This window comes from Panicum hallii, chromosome 6 (genome assembly GCF_002211085.1).
Source record: "Panicum hallii strain FIL2 chromosome 6, PHallii_v3.1, whole genome shotgun sequence".
In the NCBI taxonomy this organism is placed as follows: Eukaryota; Viridiplantae; Streptophyta; class Magnoliopsida; order Poales; family Poaceae; genus Panicum; species Panicum hallii.
The window spans coordinates 44,715,846-44,735,619 of NC_038047.1; the positions used below are offsets into that span (position 1 = coordinate 44,715,846).

Consider the following 19,774-nt stretch of genomic DNA (forward strand, 5'->3'; position numbering starts at 1 on the left):
AGCTTCGAATCGCTCCACTTTTGAGTGGTAAATCCTAGAACCGCAACCATCCAAGGTATGGCCGTTTGCTTTGCGGAAAAAAAACAAATATTGTAATGACACCTGAGTAAGTTAATACCCTCTGTTTTAAATATATGTATAATAATGTTTAGAACAAGCTAACTACCGTTGGGCTATAAAAAAATTCCAAAGAACGAAGAGGAGGAGGATTTCAAGCCCTAGACACACACCACACAAAAGGCCGTTAATACGGCGATTTTGACAATAAACACCACACAATCTTGGTTTGATTTTGACGCAGCAGCTATTCAAGATTAGCTTGCTTATTAGCACAACACCTTGGACATTAGCACACAGTCTATGCATGTGATGATCATGTCTTCTGTTTTTGCTTGCCGTCATTACCAAAGAAAAGAACAGGCATGATAAGGAAGCTTCCTGGCGCGGAGCATGGACTATTCCCCCGCTCCTTAAACATTTCCCAGAAGCAATAATATAATGGATCCTCTTGGTCAGTGTCACTTTCCTGGTCGTTAAAACAAAACATTCTCATCACTGTCAGACCATCAAAAAAACATCCCCAGAAATTGTTTTTTTCTATATTAAAGAATTAAAGAAATCCAATGCACACCAGTTCCAGATCTGAGGAAAAAAGGAAATTAAAAAACAAGGCCGACCATCAAACATCACCACAATTAATTCTAGTTTTCGACTTGCCACCATGTTTTTTTTATTTGGTCACGGACTTTGGCACTGTCCATTGTTTTTCATATTACTAAGCTGAATCAGCAAAGTCATCTTCTCTCTTCCAACATTTTTAAGAAGAGAAAATGACATTGTTAGATGTGCCAAGCAGCCAAGCAGGCACTGTGCAAATAAAGCTTTGCTTAGGCCCTAAACAAAGGGCGTTGATCAGCTGCAGAGTTAATAAAGCTTCAGATCTGCGTAAAGCTCAAAAGCATCACCCTCCCAAAGTAATGGCACTGTTGGTGGCCGGTTAGTTTAACCCCTGTCCTGGATTTCCAGCACAAAAGAGCTTCTGAGTACATCTAACATGTCTCTGCTGCTGAAATTGGAGATCGATCGATCGAGTAGCAAGGCGGCAACGAGGAGGCCATCGAGATGTGAGTGATCCCTCCTGCTTCCTCCTAGGCTGGAGTAAACAATGTTATCTGAAGAAAATTCAGGGTCTTGCTGCCCTGGTTCTGAATTTTGTTTTTACGGCATTTTTATATATTTATCTGAAACTTTTGGTCCATCAGTTCCAACATTTCTTTCAGTCAGTAAACACTTTAGCTGATGGACGATGACGTCTGGTCGGAGCATCCATCGATCAGGTGCTGTGTCACTGGCATCCTTGCCTGCTCGTGGGTCACCTTGTCCTGGCAATCAGCACTGTTGTTAAGCGTAGTTAGTGAGTGCGGTTATGGCAGTGGCCCTCTTGCTTGCTATATTCCAGGGCAACACGACTCGTGGATGGTACTCCACATGCCATGATTCCCCAAAACGGCCGGACTGTTCTTCTTGGCCCTGCAGCAGCACTGGCGGCGCCATTGCTGGTCTGCTCGTACAGTGCAGCTGCTGCAACTGAAAGAGCTGAACCCATCCATGCATGATCCCCTTGCGCTTGTGTGGTCTGGTAGCCGTGGGGTTTGGAGCTCGAGACCTGCCCAACCCCAACTGCCGCGGCTGCTGGCTCCCAAGGACAATCATGCCTCGCCATTCTAATCTCTCGCCATGTGCAGAGCTACTACCCAATCCATGCATGCATGAACCGGCAGCTCGATGGATCGATCATTATCCGCTAATGATCCAGAGCTGGGAGTGCAATGCAAGTACCATCATGCATCCATGACAACAAATTTCTAACATCAATACATCATGTGCGTGTGATCAATCATTAAGCTTAAGCTTGTGCGGTTATGGAAATTGCAAGAGAGAAACACATGAATAAAATACTAGATTTTGGTCAACAGGAAGGATTAGGCAAGAGGCTGGCTGATGCTGTGCCCCAAATTTCAGTGTGTTGGATGTGGTGGCAGCCTGGCAGGGGGAACAAGTGTCGGTGACGCTGCTTTAGCCGGCGTTTCAATGGACGGACGCTGCCGTAGTCTCCGTCGAGGTAGGGGACTGCCCGGCACGTCAGGGAAGAGACCGGAGACTACAGGAGGAGGCGACCCTTTCAGATTTGTTGGCCCTGTGTCTCCTTGACCTTTTGATCCAATCCCCATCTGCATGTAATCATGGTCGATCAGACACAGGCGCGAGCTGGGCCTGATGATGAGACGATGACGCACCCGTGTTTAAGCCTTTGCTTAGAAGTTTTTCCGACTATTATGATGACATGTAATCTAGTGGCATTAGATTGCATGAAAGTCATGATTAGATCAAGAGATCAAAATTTTAAATTTTGTAAGAGTAACACTGTACTAATTTTTTTAAAAAATAAGAAACATTCACGCAGCATGGGCGGTTTTACTTGGTGGCAAAGGACTAGTCCATTCTTGGTGACTGGTGAGGTAGCGTATGCTGATTGGTTCAGTGCTGTGTGCGCTACACAAATGAGGGTATTGCAGTCTGTTTGGAACCCAGCTGTCGTCAGAAAGCAACAGCATACATCGATCTCAAATTAGTCGGTGGCAAATGGCAATGGAGTTTGACTCAGAGATTCTTTTTTTTTGTCCTCTAAAGAAAAGTTGAAAATTGGGGAAAGATGCAGCGCAGTTAGGTAAAACTGGTACCTGGTCACTCAAACTCAAAGGAGCAGGACAACGTACGTAATGGTGAGCTTTGCAGTTGCAGAGTTAGGTCATTGAGCATTCACCCAGCAGTAGGGCAACGGTGAACTTGCCGGTCCTCCATTCCAGCAGTTGCAGCACATGCAGGGTACGGCCGTGCGTAGACTGGGATGTTTCCTGTCTGAAACTCTGAATTAATGTAACGCCTCTGCTGCCAACAAGAACCTGGACCATCTTCGCTCGTATCGGGTGGCAACAGCCACAGGTGATGGAGAAGAAGAAGAAGAAGCTGTGGCACGCACCAGCAACTGCGGGCCACACAACACGAGCACCATCGATCATCGCGTCTTAACCCTGAATTATGTTATGAATAGTGGTTATGTGGTGATTCGTCTGCGGAGATTTCGGCTCCAGCTTTTAACACGGCCATCTGACAGTCGGTGCGAGGTCGATGGGATCCGTCCTAGGTTCTTTTCTTTTGCTTTCTGGTTAACAAAAGGCCTGACGACAAGAGACACTCCCAGTCTGCCATCTTGCTTCTGTCTGCACGTAGTAATCGAATCGAATCGTTCGATATTTTGTTTTGAAAAGCGAATCGATCGATATCCAAGGAAGCCTGAAGAAGATTGCAACGATTTTGGTGTCGATTCAGAATTTCAGAGTTGAGACCGGCCCGAAGCAAGTGCTGCAATGGTTTTTGCACGTAGTAATCGAATCCATCGATATCCAAGCACGCGTTTCAGACTCCGAGCTGATGTATCTGTACCAGCCTCCAGCCATGTGGTCGGCACGGGTTGAGCTTCCGGGTACGGTGGTTGTGGCAACATGCCAAAGGCAGTAGACTACTCCGATCCGTGTATCTTGCAATTGCAAGGCCACGGGAAAGTCGAGGACAGAGCATGACTCTCTCTCTCTCTCTCTCTCTCTCGCATGTTCCAGCTAGCCGGCGGCCTCCATCCCGGAAGAACCGCCTGAAGGGAGCGCTGTCTGTTTCTGTTTCTGTCCCCGACGACGACGAGCCACATTCACGGCGGTCGGCGGCGGATGGAAATTTCCGTCCGGGCCGGCAGTGTACTGTGTACAGCTGATACGTACGCACGCACAGCTAGCGTGCAGACCAGGATGGGATGGGCACACGGTACGAATACGAATACGATATCGCAGCCGAGAAATTAAACTCGATCTCGCACGTACGGCTGTGGCCGGGATTGCGTCCACCGGAGAAGGCGATAATTGGAAGCCCCAGCAACGAGCCCTGGACCATACTGCCTGGTGCGTGTCGTCGGGCCAAGCATTGTCTGCTCTATTCAGGCCGGCCCATAGACAACACAAGGCCCACCCCTGCGGCCCTGACTAATGAGTGGCCCAGCCCATTTAATCTACCTGCACTGCAGCAGTGCATCACCAGAGCCCATTTAATCTTCAACTTCGTCTGCTGTGACCCTACCCTTCGCCCCCGTGCTGCCCGCCAACTCCATCTCCGGAGTCTCTAATCTAATCCGCCCTATAAAAATAGTATAGTAGTATCACACTACTCTAGCAGCATAAAATGACGACGCTTACCTTGATCTCTTTTCTTTTGTAGGCAAACAGACGGTGAGGTAGGACGCTTTCTAACCGGCGATATTCCTCCGTCCAGAATTTCATTCCTAGGTTCTTCCCTATGCTAGTATTGCTAATTTGCTACGCCCACCGACCAATTATTAGCCAATACAAGGTAGGTATAGTACTTTAGTACGGAATACCAAACACCCTCTTATTCATTGCATGCAGACAGTTGCTGCTGGTACAGCGGATCGACTGCGGCGTGTTGGTACAGCGCGGTACAAAGCGGCGGATCGGATGAGGCACGCACGCGACAGGCTGCAGCTGATTGCAGAGATTTCAGAGCAGAGCAGCGGCGAAAAGCCGACACCTACCGTCGGCCGGCGACATCTACAACGAGACAGTAACGTGCTAGTAAAGAAAACGGCCTTTTTCCTAAGCATCTCTTCTAAACATTCCACTGTGCATATATACGTATCTATAGCTAGTAGCAGGTAGTAGCTAGTTATTAGGTATGCAGTAGTCTCTACTGACTACAGTAGATACTAGATAGCTAGCAGTGTTGCATGATAGCTTTTGTGTCAAGGCCGTTGGCTTGTTGTACCTACCTAACTGCTGCGTGCGTGCTAGTTGGCTCGGTCGTCCTAGCTGGGGGAGTGGGGGGGTAGCCAGCGGCGGCCAAATCCTTGGATTCTTCTCCCCGCACCGGCACCGGCACCGGCAGCGGCCGCAGACGATCGAGACGATGGAGCCCGCAGCCCGGCCGGCCACCGCTGGAAACACGGCCGGAGCTCTGCATGCATGCGCCGCAAGATAGATGTCTGCTCCCGTACACACGATTGCATCCATCTATCCATCCATCATTCGATCGATCTCCACCGGAACAACCACGTGTGCAGTGCAGCAGGTGGCCGGCCGGCCGGCCGGAGTACCCGCCGCACGCTCGACGGCTCGAGACACGTACGGCGGCCGGAGGCGACCGGGGAGGAGGAGCTAGCTAATCAAGGGGACATGCATGCATTCCACACGTGGTACAAATTATTCATTAGCTTAATTATGCCTAGAGGCCATAGTGGTTTGGCTCCACACCACGCCCTCCGGAATACAGGATCATTCATTCCTGAATCACGCAAACCATCACATGGACGCTTCAAGCAATTGAACACCAGGGTGCTTCAAGCAAGATGCAAACCAGCCGAGTCAATCAAGAAATTCGTTCATGTAGCTAGCTAGAATTATTACAAATGAACACTACTAGGGTGCTTTATTTCTGTAAGAAACATGGCCCTATTAGAGTGGAGCGGCTCCTTGGTGTAATCTTTGTGTACCGGCTATTTGGAGTCTTGGTGAAAGTCTTCGATCCTCGGGTCAAGTGTGGAGCGGCGTCGACGATCTTATACGGGGGACGAGGAGACCCCTCATTCGTGGGAAGCTCCGTAGTGGAAATGGCGTCAAGGTGACCGGGACAAGAGGTGGTGAGTATTGCCTTTGGCAAGAATTTCACCTACTTGGTACGAGCCTTGGTAGCGAGACCAAGCTCTTAACCGGAAGAGACTCGGTGACTGGGGGCGTATCTTGGTGGAGTTCCAACGTGGATTAGAGGTAGCTTTAGCTCACCGATACCTCGGAAAAAAATCGAAATGCTGAGTTTGCATCCTCCAAACTCACTCCTTTACGTTTCCGTATTTCATTCTTACAACTTATATGCCTTTACTTTCTTAGATTCTTCTTTAGATTAGTTCCAAGCTATGATTGATTATAGATTGTAAAAAAAATTTGGGTTGGGTTGGAATACTAAAAGAACCCTAGTTGCACATCTAGATACTATATTTTAGTTTATATTTTGTGCAAACTAGTTAAAGCTACAAATTAAATTTTTAAGTTTATCTAATTTACCCCTCCTCGCCTGTACGCGCACCGGTTCCTCTCAATCTCTCCGTCATCAACTGACGATGCAAGCTAAGACTTACCTTTTGTATCATAAAATCAACATAATTGTTGACCAAAACTTACAAACTCTAAATGCTTCAACCCAAACGTGTCTTACATTATTAATTAATGGACGGGGGGAACCCAGTGCAATTTTTAATTAGGTGTAGCATGCAGCGACGGGGTGCCTGGGATTCGGTTATTAGTTACATGTGTGCAAATTAAAGGAAAAGATGAATGCTGCATGTGCATGCGTGTATGAACTTTCCTGTGCAACGACAAGCACACTGCACATGCATGCATATTTTAGACAGGAAAAGTAGGAAATACTATAAGCTACTACGCTGACTTGCTCTAATTTGTAGCCTGCTCGCTCCTCACCGGCTAATATATTATACTAATCACAATGGAGTTTTATGGCGAGTTTCATGGCATTAATTACCATGATACGTCAGCATTTTGACGATATGGCACTGATTTAATGAGGAAAGAGAAGGAACCAATTTCATCCCCATGACACTCTGCTAACTCGTTTCCAAGAGGTTGGAAATGGCGTGAAACGATCACTGTGACCGCCGCTGTTTCATAGGGGATCCCGTGCGCCAATAGATCAACTAGCATTTAATTACACTGGTTAGCTTTGAAAACAGTGAAATAAAACTCTCCATTGAGACATAGTGTTTCATTCATTTCGCAAGCTAATGTGGCGTTCTTGAAAAGAGGGATATGAAACCGCTCGTTGTGATTATCGTTGAAGAACTGAAAATGCATGGGCCGGGAATCCAATAATATCATATTTGCGTCCGGCCGGAAAGCTGAATCGATGCTCCGCATTCGGTTTTTTTTTCCTCTGACGGTTCCCCTCCTATCGTCCATCCGGTTTTGCTTATCCATGGGCGACGTTTCGGTTTCTAGCTGCTGAATAGATCGTGGCGCGGATTCGGTCCCAATTTGTCGCACAGCCTCCCCGTCAACGCGCCTATCCCCCTGCCGACTCGGCGATTCCCATGCCGCGCCCGGCGAGGTGCTCCTGCTCTCCCCCTCGTGCCGCCGGCGAGCTGCTACCTGCAGACGTCCGCATCGGGCGCCGTTTCAGAGGTACCCCCGCCTCCTTCCCTGCCGAGACCCTGCGCCGCCGGCGATCCTCCTGTCGACGCGTGCCGCCCCGGCGAGCTGCAAACGGTCGCGTCGGGCGCTGACGCCCCCCTCCTGCCATCCCAATGAGAGTCTACCGCCGCGGCGCCGCATCCTCGAGGTACCCGCCTCCGGCCGTCTCAGTAGCTGTGGATGAGGTCTCGAAATTCTTCCGATGCAATGGATCTTGACTGTGACTTTTGTGCAGTATTTTAACCCTATTTCCAATTCTAATTTATATGCTCCTGCGTGCAGATCTAATCATTGTTTGGCAACCAAATCTTACGTTTAGCAATGGTTTTTTTCTATATGTTCCTGAGCTTCCCAATAGATTTATTTATTGATTGGATGGCGTTGTTGTGATGCCTGGAGAGCCGTGCGGCCAGCGCTATTTTGCGAAGCCTCCGATGAGATAGATACGTGCCGAACTGCTAGCGTGGATGTGGATTAATACGTATACTGAGCCAGATCATACTGTCCTTTATTTGACGGATTAGTTAAAATCCATATTCTCTAATATATGCAGATCATACAAACCAGAGGACCAAGGTTTACGTCTGGTGGCTGGACGGCGAGTCATGTCCTGCGACGAACTAAACCACAGAAGGGAGCTCTCTTCACCTATTTCATCTGGATGCTGTCATTTTTTTTACAATGGACGGCACCCAGGATGGCCAAGCAACGTCGAGCATAGAATTGAAGTTTTTCCTGGTCGCACATGCTACTTTGGTTATAAAACCTAGAGTGTTTATTAAAAAAATAATTAAACTGTAAATTGCATAGGTTTCAAGTTTTTTGGTCACACATGCCACTATTTACTATCTGGCTGTTGGTCTAGTATTACCATTTTTTTTTCTGTTTTTCAAAACAGGATTTAACAATGTATTGTGGAAGTAAAATCTACAGTCCACGCACCATTAAATAACTACTACTCCAGCGCGCACGCGCGCGCGCGCGCGCGCGCGCACACACACACACACACACACATATATATATATATATATATATATGATCCATATCCGGCCTGTTGCAGAAAGTGCAGGAACTCATGCTCTCGATCATCTAATACATAACATGTAGTACACAGGATCTCAGTGGAGTACACTCGCGAATCATCACAATAATATCATCTCTAACCTTCCTCATCAGCATGATCGTCCCTAGCTAGGTCCCACATTATTAGTCGTTTTGAGTTTTCTAGCCGCTAATGTAACACGTATGGATTAAATCACAAAAACCATCAGCTGCTGAGACATTTATTTCCCTTTCTGCTCGTGGTATCAGCAGGTTCTTCATATATACTACTAGCTCGATCTCGCACTAAATACAAAAATGCTATACGTACGACTGGGAAAACCAACTCACGTACGACCGATGTCTTCTTTTCACAGTGTCATTAAGCAAAGCGGCCAGCTCTTAACCTCTTACATGGGCCCGATACTAAGAAGCACAGGCCCAGGTCCATCATTAGCTGTATCTGACGCACAACGCCTGAGTATTCTAACCCTAATATCAATCTTGACCACAGAAGACCTTCGCGGCAGCAATACACGCCGACACAAACAGGTTCTTGCGGCTGCCTTGATCATCTTTGTACCACGAAAAGCAGGACGTACGTGCAGGAAGCAAATAGATTTGTCACCGCACACGCCGATGCCTTTTTATTGATCTTTCTACCACCAAATTACTGCGTGCTCTGGTTCTTTTATTTTCTATTTGAGTTTCCAGTAATGCCATAGCAAGTTGTATGAGTTGATTATAAAACTGTAAAATAGAATATTTTTCTCACCTATTGTAGGCAATGGAAGCTCATTTGTCTTCAGATAATGACGTGCAACAAGAAGTGTCAGATGAAGATGATTTTATTGCTGAGGAGGTTGAGGGTGATTCAGCTAATCAATTAACAGAGAAATAGATCCTGTTACAGCCTACGAAGGGAATGCTATTTGACAGCGAAGATGATGCTATTAGCTTCTACAAAAATTATGCAAAAAAGACAAGATTTGGTGTGACCAAAAGAAGATGTAAAAAGAATGAAGATGGCAAGGTGCGATATTTCACACTTGCTTGCAGTAGACAAGGCAAGGCTCACAATACCTCAAAGGATACATTCAAACCCAACCCATCGACAAGAATGCAGTGTCCAGCTAAAGTAAAATTCTATCTTCAGGGTGAGGAGTTTTGTATTAGCAGTGTTACACTCGACCATAATCATGCTGTGAGTCCAAACAAAGCAAGATTTCTCCGATGCCACAAGAAGCTAGATGTTCATGCCAAGAGAAGACTAGAGTTAAATGACCAAGCAGGAATTCGTAACCCGGAAGGTAATTCATTTCATACTGGCTTGGAACTAATACTTGTTAATTTCTCTCATCGATCAAACAATTTGCTTCTAGCTTAGGACATAATTGTATCTTTATTTTTTGTATGCAATTCTCATGTGAAAGAATTCTGAACAAGTGTTTCGCTATGATCTTGGTGCCAAATTATTGCTGAATTTGTTGTTTCATTCAATAGAAATAGTAGACAGCCTGAATGAGTCAAGTATACAGTAGACAGATGTGACCTCGGGCCTGGTACCACACTGGACCTGCGCGGCTTGGCATCAGACCTGCTACGAGACTAGCACGGCAAAAGGTAGGAGCCAGCCGCTTAGCTTAATGACACCGTGTAAAGAAAACGTCGGTGTACGGGAGTCGGCTCCCCCGGTCGTACGTATAGCACGGTTGCACTAAATAATGCCTTGCGGCAATGAAGCTCGAGCAGAACAGATCAGAAGGCGCAATTGTCTGCCATGAAGATTAAGAACAATTACTGAGCTCCGCGTGCACTGGGAGCTAGCATTATAATGGTGATCCAGTCCAGTCCAGGACCAGAAGAAGGGATAGAGATCATAGATGATGGTGACCATGCCGGCAGCAGGCGTCGATCTCGACGCTTATGAATTGAACAACTCGATCAGCTGGTTGTTGCAGGTGAGGGGAACACCGATCTGACCAGGAGTTCTGCCGATCCCCTATCCACCGCTACTAGGGGAAGAATAATGCTCCAATGGCCAAGGTCGGGTTGCCGGAGGCGAAAGCGAAAGCTCCCTGCAACTGCAAGGATGCTGGCATGCAGATGGCACTGATGGATTACAGGCAGGCAGGCAGGGGTCCTGCCCTGTAAATCCTGGAGCGGGCGAGCTTTGCGGTGGTGGTTTTTGGGTGGGTGTTTGATGAGGCACGTGACTACTAGCTCCCCGGTAGACGTCCTTTCTGGGACCATGCCATGCCGGGCGCGGCAACAACAACAAACATATTATGGCCGATGGATGGCCCTTCCTCCTCCTCCCCACCCTACCCTAGCTATAAGGATTCCCTTCCCCATCATGAACAACCCTACTACCTCCTCTAGCCGGCCAGCTCTCTCGTAGGACACTAGCAGCTAGCCTCTCTCTCTCTCTCTCATGAGTGGAGAAAATCAGAGAAGCAGCAACCAGCAGGTAAAAAAGAGGAGAGAGAGAGAGAAGATGAGCTAGGGGGAGCATGCATTACTGTAGCGACGGCGATAAAGATGAGACGGTAGTACACCGCTGGATGCATGCATTTGCAGTTTCTGCGTCTGCCATCCTCTAGCTTGCATTGCTACGTATCATCAATACGCTCGTGTACTGTTGTGCGAGCCATTTCGTTCTCTCCAGAAGAATGTGTGCGGTGCGGCGATCGAAATACAACACACACACATGCAATGTAGGAGTAAAATCCCCATTTTTTCCGATCCGGCACTGCATGCTAGCTCTACCGGGAAAGGATCGGAGTCGGAGCACACACACTGCTTGCTCTCTGCTGGAAAAGGGCATGATGAACAGTGCCGCCGCTCGCCTGCATCATCCGTCGCATCCTTGCCTCCTTATTTCCTCCTTTTAGAGGCGCAAAGGGGAACGGCGAAAAGGGGTGGCTAGCAGTGTCACCCCCCCTCCCTCCAGTACATGCATGCTGCAACTGTTCTTGACAACACAGCATATATTTGCACACCCATGCATGCTTTTTTTTTGAAGGTACCATGCGTGCTATTATTCCGTCGTCATCTGTCTGCTTGTACAAATAAAGCGGCCCTACACAGTGACATGTGGGACGGGGTCAATGTAATTCCCTCACAGTTCCCCCACATGTTTTAATTTTCACTAAAAATACTTCTAATTTAAGGAGATATATAGGCACAATTATTTATAATAAGCACCGATATTTATACAGTAACCTGTCTCACTGGATCCATTTGATTTAACTGATTTCCTGGCTGTAAAATAATAGGTTGCACAAATGGGACATACATATAAGCTTGGAAAAGAAAAGGGGAGAAAATTAATGAAAAAGTGAAGTGCGAATGAGATGCTAAGTAATAATACTTAAATGTCAAAGTCGCAAATACGATACGCTACGAAAAGAAGTCTTATTAAACAGTAGTGGTTTGCTGCTTTCTAAGATATGTGGGACATACTAGAACAAGATACCCGGTACTATAGATAAATAACCACGGCCTACATAGTTGTGGCCTGGATAAGTTATTATTTGCTTGGACGACCTAGCTGTAACATACTTTTTAATCTTATGTCAGATTGCGTGTAAGTGGTGGAGGCACACACGCTTAGTGACAGGATTCAAATAGTAAATATTTAGCGACTTTCAGTACTGATGCATATGCATTCTTTCAAAAAGAAACTACAAAGAAGAAATACAACTCAGAGTGACGTCCATGAATTAGCATATTATAATTATTTCTGGCAATGTCATACGCTTCTAAAATTCCATCTTAATGTGTTAAGGGTAAATTATTTGGAAGATACAGGTAGATTATGATCGATCTGGAATGTTTAGAGCTTGTAAAAAGATATAGATAGCATACTTAACTGTTAACTACCATTAACTATATTTGATTGGAAATGCCAATAGAGTGGTAGGTCCAACCAGTCCCTATCGAAGTCTTTAAAAGATTCAAAAGATAATGCCAAAATACTACACAGTGAACTTAAAAATTATTAACAGCTTTGACTTTAGTATATGCATGATCCAGAACCGGAAACGTATGCATGAAATTTCTCTAGCAAGGTTCCAAAGGGGTTACCGATTATTGTTCCAGCTAGCCTTTCCATTGAAAGGAACAGATCAAAGCCAAAGAGAAGATGAGGCCAAATCATCGTGCATCTTTGGAGTTGCGTGACAAATACATTATTAAATAATGACGGTGACTTCTATCTAGGTAAAGAATTGATGAACAATGCTTAGACTACCAATTAATTCACCTATTTAATTAATCCTTGCACAAGTACGGGAGAGTTTGAAAATAGTAATGTATAGTTTGATTAAAAACATATAGTATTTACAGAACAAATTAGACTTGTGATCTGACTAGTACTACCTTCTCTTGTTTGAGAAAAATTACAAGTAGGCTGGTAGCTTATTATTAGCTCCTCTTTCATAGAGGCAACATGCATCAATATATTATAATCAGCATCCTATAGGTAAACAGGTAAAGCAATTATGTAGATAGGGTGATTATATCAGGTTTACTTCAGATAACATTCTCGATTTCCAGATTTGGTAATAATGTCGTCGACATAACAGTAGCCAAATGATTCCAGATCTACCTTAGGTCAAATGTCTTGTCCTAAGCGATTGCTTCATGTTCCAACAGAATTTATCATTTTTTTAAATACACCACCAGCAGTACGTCAATAGTTGATTTGACAGAAATGTATGCATAAGCACACTACTGGGGAAATCATGGGGTTAATTTATTGTGTGTGTCATGGAGTACATGACATTCCAAACTTAAAACACGTCAGGTTCTAACCTTCTATAGCCCCAGCAAATTTAAGATATATTCTGTGCTACCAGCAGGAGATTAATGTGCACTCATAATGTATACGAAGTATTTGTCAAAAAAAATTGTCGAAATAATACAACCATTGTATCAAGTTATTCCAGGTAAATCTGGAAGTGAACTGAAGGGCAACCATAATTAAAAAAAAATCTCACTGGACGAATTTCCAAGCATTTTGAAATTAGTATTCTTTCCAGTGAAGCTGGGAAGAATGGGACAATGCTAGTTATATACAATATAATTCAATCATATGTGTCAAATAAATCAGATTAGCACCTTCACAAATATACATGTTACCCCACGTACAGCACGATATATGCATCATCAACTAAATAAAGGGAAATAGGGACAGCACAGAGAACAAAATTTGAAGCATTCAAAGTGCACTAGCATCAATCAATACAGATAGGATTCACGCTAGTTCACTTTGATTTTGGCACAGGTAGACAAGAACATGGTCCTAGATCAAGCATATAACACAATTTATCCTCAATGAAGGTTAAAACGGCAGCATCCATTAATATTATTGTACGTGCAAATAGATTAACCATAACTTAAACTATCTGAAACAAAATGCATGCATGTAATTTGAAGGTTGGTAGTAAATCCTCATTTGATTGAGCCTCCAGAGATGCCCAGTGTTATGTTACACACAAATGAGCATGACTGACCAATAATAGTTGCTTTCCTAATTAAATTCCTCTCATTGTTCATTGTTCCATAGACAATGAGTGTGTTGCTCAAGAAATGTAGGATACAATTATATCGCCCTATGGAAGCGGTGCATATTTTTGATCTTGAGTGGTGGTATGTTAAAAGTGCTCGACTTTGATACACCCCTTATTTTGTATAATTAATTGCGATAGAAAAAAAACTCATAAATAAACTCTCCCATTATAAAAAAACTCATAAATAAACTCTCCCATTATTTGGGAAGAAAATAGAAAAGGGTCTACAGACGCCCTTTGTTTTGCTAGCTAGGTCCAGATCACAATGTGGATTTTGCTAATTACTCTCTCTCTATATATATGCTGTCATTCAGCCAATGCAACTGTTTTTGCTATCATTGTTGAAATGACAATTAAATTAGGATGCATGTCAAAATAATTTGCTTGAGATGACAACACGGAATTATATGATGTGATGCGATATGACTGGAATCGGATGGGATCCGACAGTAGTCAGGAACCCTGTTTGCGATTACCAGACTTGGAAACATTGGGAAGCACATTGTAACTAGCAGCATCTCCTTCCAATCATCTCGTCATTTGATTCTTCCCAAGACATAGATATCTGACATTCTGGCGCTGCCTGCAGCCTTCTTTGAGCATATGATGACTGGAAGAAATCTCTCTCCTCTCCTTTCCTCTCTCTCTCTCTCTAACGAGCATATATAACACAGCAATCATTCACACCAAATTTCCAACTAAGAATCAGCAGTAGCTACTAGCTAGGAAGCTAGGGCTCAGCTTTTGAAGAGAAAAAGCTAAAGCAAAGGTATGACACCTTATGGAATAGACACTGCCACACAGGAGTAGAAATCAGATGGTACTGTGTATATTCTTCAGCAAATATATATGCAAAACAACCTTAACTTCCCGTACTCGATCCAAGTATGTTTGCAAGACACCACCAGGGGACAGCATCATCACCACCATGGAACCAGATGAAAGCAGCAGGAAGAGAGACAATGGCAAGAGGAAAGAGTAGTGTCAATCAAGATAGCCATTCTCCCAATGCAAAGGCACCATATTACCTAACTGTCGATCATATCAGATTTTAAATTTTCAATCACGAACACTGCTCCCTAGCTAGTCCAAAGCTTTATACTTCAAGTAACCTGATGGCCTAGCTACTACAGTAGTATGATGATTTAGAGGGAATGATCGATGATGATAGTACTTCTAGTAAAAATAAGCAAATATCAAGACATGGATTGGAAGGCGATCAGCATGTCTAAAGGGAATGAAGCAAGCTAAGAGCTATCCGTCAATCGAGGTGGCCGTTTGATCACCTCGGATGGCCGTGGAAGAAGGGCGCGCCGCCGTAGGGGCCGGGCGTCGGATACGGGTCCATGACCACAGCCGATGACGACACGGGCCCCGCAACGCTGCCTTCGCCCGCCGCGGCCGTGCTCGGGGAGGACCCCTCGGCGGCGTGGCGGAAGCCGCCGCCCGCCGCGACGGACGGGTCCGGGCCGACGTCGTGCAGGATGCCCTTGAAGACGTGGCCGGCGATGCTGACGGTGGTCTGGTACGCCACCTCGGCGTCGGCCTCGTCGACGGGGCCCAGGCGCACGCAGCGGAACACCGCCTCCGAGCTCACCTCCCGCGGGAAGCGCTCGCCCACCATGGCCATCTGCTGCTGCTGCTCTCCTGATCAATCATGCAGCATCAGACATGAACATGCTGCTTAGTATCAGCTGGTTGGTCGTAAGCTGCAACTAACTAGCTCTGAGCTTGTGAATTGGTTGGCTAGTGGATGATGAGGAGTGCATACCCGAGGAAGTGGTTGTGGCTGTGGTGGACGAAGGCTGGGCGCCGGCGTCGCGCGGTCGCTTGGATGGCTCGGCGGCGCCGGTGGCAAGGTGCTGCTGGCGCTCGCGGCGCTTGGCCGCGGGCACCCAGGTGGACTTGACGTGCGTGGGGCAGTCGAAGCCCCGGCTTTTGCAGCAGGTGCGGCAGCGCATGTGGGCGCAGTCCTTCTTGGCCTGGTTGCCGCAGTCCTGGCAGCTGATGGTGCCCGCGCCGGCGCCGGAGGCGGAGCCCCTCCCGCCCCGCGAGGAGCCCGCGGCGGGGTCATCGGCGAAGCGGATGATGTTGGGCGCGTAGAAGTGGTGCTCCTGCGCCGGGTGGTGCGGCCACAGCTGGAAGCCGCCGCCCCGGGGCGCGGCGGCGGCCGTCGTGTAGAGGTAAGCCGCGGCGGCCGCGGCGGCGGCGGTCGCGGAGTCGGAGCCGGAGGAAGGGCTGACGTGGGGGTGGTGGTGGTGGTGGTCGCCGCCGCCGCCGCGGCCGTGGTGCCCTCCTCCACCTCCTCCTCCTCCGCCTAGAGGGAAGCCCGCCATGCGGCCAGATCCATAGGCCCGCGCGGGCAGCGGCGGATCGCCCGTGTCCGGCAGGCTACTGGTGACGCGCCGCTGCCGCTCTCCGCCGCCGAGCCGGCGTGGTCCGCCGCATGGGCACGAGACGCCGCGTGGCGGTGCGCGCGAATTTTGAGCGGCCCGGCTCGCTGCTGGGTCGGCAACCGCAGGAGCTGGCGCTGCCGCGAGCTGTATCGATCGATCTAGCTAGGGCGAGCGGTAGCTAGGTTGCGGCGGTGCGCGTAGTGGGGGTTCCCTAGAATTTTGGCGTGTCTGCGCGTGAGGAGGCGAGGACGAAAGGAGGGTAGAGGAGAGGGAGAGGGAGACGGGGAGGGACGGAGGGTGGGAGGGGAGGGGAGGCCGCGAGGAGAGCAGCCCAGCAGGCAGCAGCTGAGGTGAGCTTTAATTTTTGTGTGGTGAGGCGAGTGATGGAGGCGACAGGGGAGGGCCTGCCACGCCGCCAACGATCCTGCACGCTCCCAAAAACGCCCCATTTAATACTCCTCTCTCTCTCTCTCTCTCTCTCTCTCTCTCTCTCTCTCTCTCTATACTCTCTACGAGACTACGACATCGTACTCGTATTTCCTCACGAGTGTACGAAACGAACTGCTCTCTCTCGTCGCCGTCTCCCTCTCTCTCTACAGAGAGAGAGAGAGAGAGTTGCACATGGACTGGAGAACCCGGCCAAGAGCTACAGTGACTGTAAAACGCGGCGCCCGGACGTCCGATGGCCGTTCGACCACGCGCAACCGTCGGATGAGTGGTGATCCGTCGCCCTAGGCAACCAATCATCACGCCCGCAGGCTGCGGCTCATTCCTGGAAGAAGCAACGCCGCGTGGTCGGCCGGCGGCGGCCGGAAGCTCGATCGATCTCGCCGGCGGCGAGATGTTCGTTATTCCTGTGTGCTACCAGAAACCACTCATCAAGATCCTCGCTTTTTTTTGAAGGATATCAAGACATCTGATAAGAAAATATATGCCGCGATGATTGGCCGCTCGCCCTTCTTCTTTCCGGCCGGCCGGCGGGTCTTTTCAAAGCCTTTTCAAGCCCAACGGTCTGGCCATTATTATTAACTAAACCTGCAGGCGCCGCGTAACGGGCGGTGCTCCTGACCTCTGAACGGACGCGCATGGCCGCCACCGCCGCCGGCACTGTACGGCGGCTGTCTCCATCTCCTCGCGGCGCCCGGCCGGCCGATCTGCCCTCCTATCATCGCCGCCGGACGCGGATCGTGCTCGTGCTCCGCCCGCCGATAGAAAAAGAAAACGAAAAGGAAATGCGCGGCAGGGGGCCTGCCTCCCTCCACTTTTCGGTGGCCATGATCGAGGATCGGACGAGCAAGCAGCCAAGAAGGGAGGGCAAGTTGGATTAAAGAATGAATCATATCGGCGGGACAGGGCAGGCGATCTAGCGGAGATCTGCGTGACGTCGTACGTGACAGGGGGCCCGGCCCTTGATTTCCTGCCCCGGTTGCCTGCGCCCGGAAGCAGGAAGTCGCCCGCCCCGGTTCGTAGGGCGAGCGCCACCGCTCGACTCTCGCAGTTGACCTCAAACTCAAGAAAACATTACGACGGAATATATTCTTTTTTTCTATTTAACTCCGTTTCTGATGAGGGAATAACGGAACTGATGATGATCCTCTAAAGAAGAGTTCTCGAGCCCTGTTCATATGGAACAGCCGTTTACACAGAAAAAAATATCATCTCTCTTCTTCCAAAGTCCAAACATTTGATAGGTGTATTTAATTGAATCTTGTGAATTTTGGTGGTTTTGACTTTTGACAGGGGAGAGCAGGGGTCAAAAATAAAGGGAACTAATCATCATGTCCATGCCAGAGTTTTTTACTTCTGCCACAAGCTGACATGCTCCCTGAGATCAAACAGAGATAGTATAGCACCTCGGTTCCTGATGATTTCCTCTATTTTTTTTTACACGCATGTGTACGCTACCTGGATTTGTTTACTCCATCTCTGAATCGAGCCCGGAGTGAATTCTGGGAGATCTGCATGATGCAGCTAGCTCGACGCTAGCGCTAGCCAACAACCGCGCACAAGGTAGATTCTTCTACTGCATGCCGCCGAACAAGACTGTTGCTCGCTTTTGGCTGCGAGTTTCACACAACCACTTGGGTTTTCCCCCCCGCCAAACAGTAGAACTCAACAGTGGCACGGGCAGCAATGTTTGCTCCGGAAGCAGACAAAAGTTGTTGCGGGGTAGATTCACAGGCCAAGAATTCCACTCGTTCCCTTTACAACAGTGATACAGGTGAGCTATCAATTTATCCATCTAATACAATTTTTTCGACATGCATGATTCATTCTATTTATTAGTTAATGGTTCTATTTATTTCAGCTTATGGCCGATTTTGAAGGCTTAATTTTGAGAAATTCAAAAGTCAGATGACTCATAGAATCCAGAATCCATAATCCATAATCAGCCGGATTCTCGATTCTCGATTTCAGGGTCATCTGATTTTTTTTATTTTCCAAAATTGAACCTTCAAAATCAGCCATAAACTAAAACAAACGGAGCCAATATGCTGCCGAGCGGATCAAACAAAATTGTCAAATGGAGGGAGTGCTAGCTTATTGGAGTTCGGGATAGGAGCTGCCTCTAACTGAACTAATAAAGAGGTAAATAATGATGTGATTAGCTTGGAGTTAGTATTAAGAATTAGCTTGACATGCAATTAGCTTGGAATTAGTATTAAGAATTAGCGAGCGTAAATCCCTTTTTGATCCGACCATATAATGCACAAGTGAAAATGCAAGTTTTTTTAGTTTTCAGATGAATCAATTAATATTATTCCATGCTTCAAAATAAGGAGCACAAAAAATTTCATCAGAAACTAGGAATTTTAATTAGATGATGAATGATATATTTTTGGCATTAGATCAACCTTGTAGCGGGGTCCGGAATCCAGTTTCGCCTCCACTGGATTCCACCCCTGCATGGAGCGAGTTAGAGGTACTTACTTATGCACTGCAGGGAACTTTATTGGGTTGGCGTGGGAGCCATGTATGTCGTCCTATAAACATTCATTCCACACGCCAGAGAACTCGTACAACTCCAGCGCACTCCGATCGATCCCAGTTTATGGCCGGCCCCATGACAGCGGTAGCTAGGGCATGCGTGCAATGCAGTCGTCCTTATGCGCACACATAAGACAATATAAACGTTGCCCACAGTGCAGAGTGTTGTACCACACAGTGCAATTTCAGAGGGTAGAAATTAAATGGAAGAAGATAAAAGTGCAGGTAGAGGAGGTCGAGCTCTATATATGAATTCATTCTCTCCTCTTTTTTTTTTTGAAAATTCCAAACAAAGCGTTAGTAGTTAATGTTGCCTTTCCTAGAAGTACAAAGGTTGCATTATATTAGTTGACTAGTGCTGCTAGCTCCTACGCATATGGATAATTTACAAGCTGTATTAAGCAAGAATTCCATAAACTGACAGTGTGCAGGACGTGGGGTTGGCTTACGTCTG

General features: G+C 47.2%; 1 protein-coding gene across 1 annotated transcript; it reads right to left on the bottom strand.

Moving 5' to 3' along the window:
• Nucleotides 1-14,739: 14,739 nt before the first annotated feature.
• On the bottom strand, nucleotides 14,740-16,516 carry LOC112897808 (protein SHI RELATED SEQUENCE 1-like). The gene is made up of 2 exons (XM_025966199.1): nucleotides 15,708-16,516; nucleotides 14,740-15,583 (listed from the first exon to the last, which is right to left on the bottom strand). The coding sequence occupies exons 1-2, from the start codon at nucleotides 16,270-16,272 to the stop codon at nucleotides 15,219-15,221; spliced, it is 930 nt and encodes a 309-aa protein (XP_025821984.1). The 5' UTR covers nucleotides 16,273-16,516; the 3' UTR covers nucleotides 14,740-15,218.
• Between the last annotated feature and the right edge of the window lie 3,258 nt (nucleotides 16,517-19,774).

Bases quoted from the DNA above. Each gene is read 5' to 3' on its own strand.
- LOC112897808 (XM_025966199.1), bottom strand. From the start codon at position 16,272: ATGGCGGGCTTCCCTCTAGGCGGAGGAGGAGGAGGTGGAGGAGGGCAC. The intron at 15,584-15,707 runs GTATGCACTCCT...ATGATTGATCAG, and splicing joins AGCCACAACCACTTCCTCGG to GAGAGCAGCAGCAGCAGATG.